Genomic DNA, 2,763 nt, shown 5'->3' with positions numbered 1-2,763 from the left:
TATATATATAGCGTATTTTTTAAATGATAGATATAAAAGTATCTCATAATCCTTCATATATCTATACCATGTAATAAAACAACGTGATTCTAATTAATTTACTTTCGTATACAACTGAAGATCGGATATTTGTTACTGGCATTACAGAACTTGTTGCGCATTACTGGTAAATGTTACAGGTAACGTATCCTGTAACTTTGCTTTACAGGTAGTACCTACTCAGCAACGATAGAGAGAGGGAATCCCACGTTTCTCAGGTGCAAAGCTTGTGGTTTACAGGTGATGTGGCTGACAGTGTGCACTGCAGTAGTGGGTTACGTCCCCGAGGGTAGCTTCAAGCGGTGGCTGAACTACAAAGTCTCCCTAATGTGCTTTGCTGTCTTATCCAGTGCTCTATCTTCAGTCATCACATACAACAACCCAGAGAATCGACCTGTCAGAGGCATATGTGTTGCTAATCACACGTCTCCCATTGATGTACTCGTACTCATGTGTGATAATTGTTATTCCTTGGTATGTTATTCTTCGATTATGAATATCACACCATTTAGAATTGCTTTTTGGCACATGTACAATGTCCTTTTTTGCTTTGTTTGTGGTTTGGTTGTGTAACATTCTTAGAAGGATGTTATTTCGTAGCTGCGAAAGCATGCTCGCGTATCTCGTTACTTTATAATTCCATTGCCTTGTTATTTAGTGTCGTATAGTGTTAAAATGTTTTAGAAATTGTATATTCCTTGATGACTATAAATTCGTTGAGACGTTTGATTTCCTTAGTGAAAATTTAATGAAAAGCCAACATTTATTATAATGTATGATATATGATATTAGACATACAAAAACTAAATTTTAAATGAAATTAAATATTAAGTTCCGTTTCGAATTTTTAAAAAGCAAGATGTTTTATTTTTCTATATTTTTAAGTAGTTATAATTAATTAAATTATTGATATAATTCTTAATGCATTATTAATGCAGACTTCAATATCTGTAATTCAAAGGCAGTGTACAGTTTCTGAAAGGCAGTATGGAATTTTAAATATAGATCAACTCACCTTATTTACATTTCTTATTACAGATAGGTCAGAGACATGGTGGTTTCTTAGGAATATTACAAAGAGCTCTCGCTCGTGCCTCTCCACATATATGGTTTGAACGCTCTGAAGTCAAAGACAGAGAAGCAGTTGCAAAGAGGTGCAACCATTTAAGCACTATTATACATTTTCTTGTCATATTTTATATCACAATATGCATAATATAGTTGTTAATATGTTATAATTATGTTTTGCGCAGATTAAAGAAGCATGTATCAGATCCCACAAATCCACCAATACTCATCTTTCCAGAGGGTACATGTATCAACAATACATCAGTTATGCAATTTAAAAAGGGCAGTTTTGAAGTGGACAGCGTTATTTATCCTGTGGCCATAAAAGTAATTTCTTTTTTTAAATGCACAATGTTTCAAATATGTATCCATGATGTTTCATCAAAATTTTCACTCTTTATTTTTTAAATATATAGTACGATCCAAGATTTGGCGATGCATTTTGGAATAGCAGTCGATATTCGATGATACAATATTTGTATATGATGATGTCGAGCTGGGCGATAGTTTGCGATGTTTGGTATCTCCCTCCTATGTATAGAAAGGAGGGGGAGAGTGCCATCGATTTTGCGAATCGGGTGAAATCTGTGATAGCGCGGCAAGGTGGTCTCGTCGATCTGCAATGGTAATATTTGATATTAGTTTAAAAATACTTTACAAGAAATGGAAAATATATATATTTTCCATCTCCATCTATATATATATTCGATAAATAATTATATGCATATTTTTTTCATTAATGGCAGGGATGGTCAATTGAAGAGGATGAAGCCAAAGAAGGAATGGAGGGAAAAGCAGCAAGAGGAATTCAGTAAACGATTTAAAATTGAATAAACTCATTGTTTCTAGTCATTTTTAACACTTCATAATGCACATATTACATGATATTTGTTTGTTTAAACAAAATCATTTCATTTAATTGGCTCGGTAATCACACATTGTTTTTCTGCATCCATCATCATCATCATCATCATCACCAAGGAAATCTATGTTCCATTAGTTTGCATCAAGTTTTAGATGTAGATCTTCGCAGATATGACAGTTTGCACTTTCTTGGCAAATTTCTAAATGCGAATAGATTGACAGCTATAATTTTGACGCGCGCAAAGTAACGTTATATTGTGTACATTTATAATTATGTGAATGTAACTTTTTAATTTAATTTTTAGACAGTTATGCGATATGGCTTAGATGCGTTGACAGATTCAAATTTTCATTTAGTTAAGTTCTCAAGAAGTGCAAACATGATATTTGCTAGTTTTTAATGCTAATAAGGTTCAATGATTGCAAAAAGGCATTACGAATTATTTATATATATGAAATTTGTATTATGTTAAAGTGAGTGATACTTTCCTGCATGTATGAATGTATGTACAGCATCGAAAACCTTTTCGATTAATTCATACATACCTCGAAATTATTAGACAATTGAATTGCATAGTTATATATTAATGCATTTTCTCTTATCTACAAAAAAATTGTAGGGGAAAATATTAAAATATTTTCGGTTATAAAATATTTTTAACACAAAAAAATAAATATTTTTTTTCTGAAGGAGAATAGCAAATTACAATACTTCAGATATTAATTATTTTTCAGTAACACTATGCATTATGTTATTTTTCTATTAAAACTCCGAATAGCATTTCGATATAT

General features: G+C 31.7%; 1 protein-coding gene across 3 annotated transcripts in view; it reads left to right on the top strand.

Moving 5' to 3' along the window:
* Nucleotides 1–2,411, top strand: part of LOC115239530 (glycerol-3-phosphate acyltransferase 3) — a 14,050-nt gene extending 11,639 nt beyond the window's left edge. For 2 of the 3 annotated variants that reach the window (XM_029814096.1, XM_029814097.1), the window contains 4 exons: nucleotides 1,078–1,193; nucleotides 1,293–1,434; nucleotides 1,524–1,732; nucleotides 1,854–2,411. In XM_029814096.1, the coding sequence (XP_029669956.1) occupies nucleotides 1,078–1,193; nucleotides 1,293–1,434; nucleotides 1,524–1,732; nucleotides 1,854–1,941 (555 nt within the window). In that variant the 3' untranslated portion in view covers nucleotides 1,942–2,411. Of the gene's footprint in view, nucleotides 1–279; nucleotides 514–1,077; nucleotides 1,194–1,292; nucleotides 1,435–1,523; nucleotides 1,733–1,853 lie in introns of all 3 variants that reach the window. The other variant, XM_029814095.1, reaches the window with a different exon arrangement.
* Nucleotides 2,412–2,763: the final 352 nt, after the last annotated feature.

Source organism: Formica exsecta, unplaced genomic scaffold (genome assembly GCF_003651465.1).
Source record: "Formica exsecta isolate Colony F162 unplaced genomic scaffold, ASM365146v1 scaffold384, whole genome shotgun sequence".
NCBI classification, from domain to species: domain Eukaryota; kingdom Metazoa; phylum Arthropoda; class Insecta; order Hymenoptera; family Formicidae; genus Formica; species Formica exsecta.
Note: the sequence above shows the minus strand (reverse complement) of the source record. Positions and strands in the feature narration are given on the sequence as shown.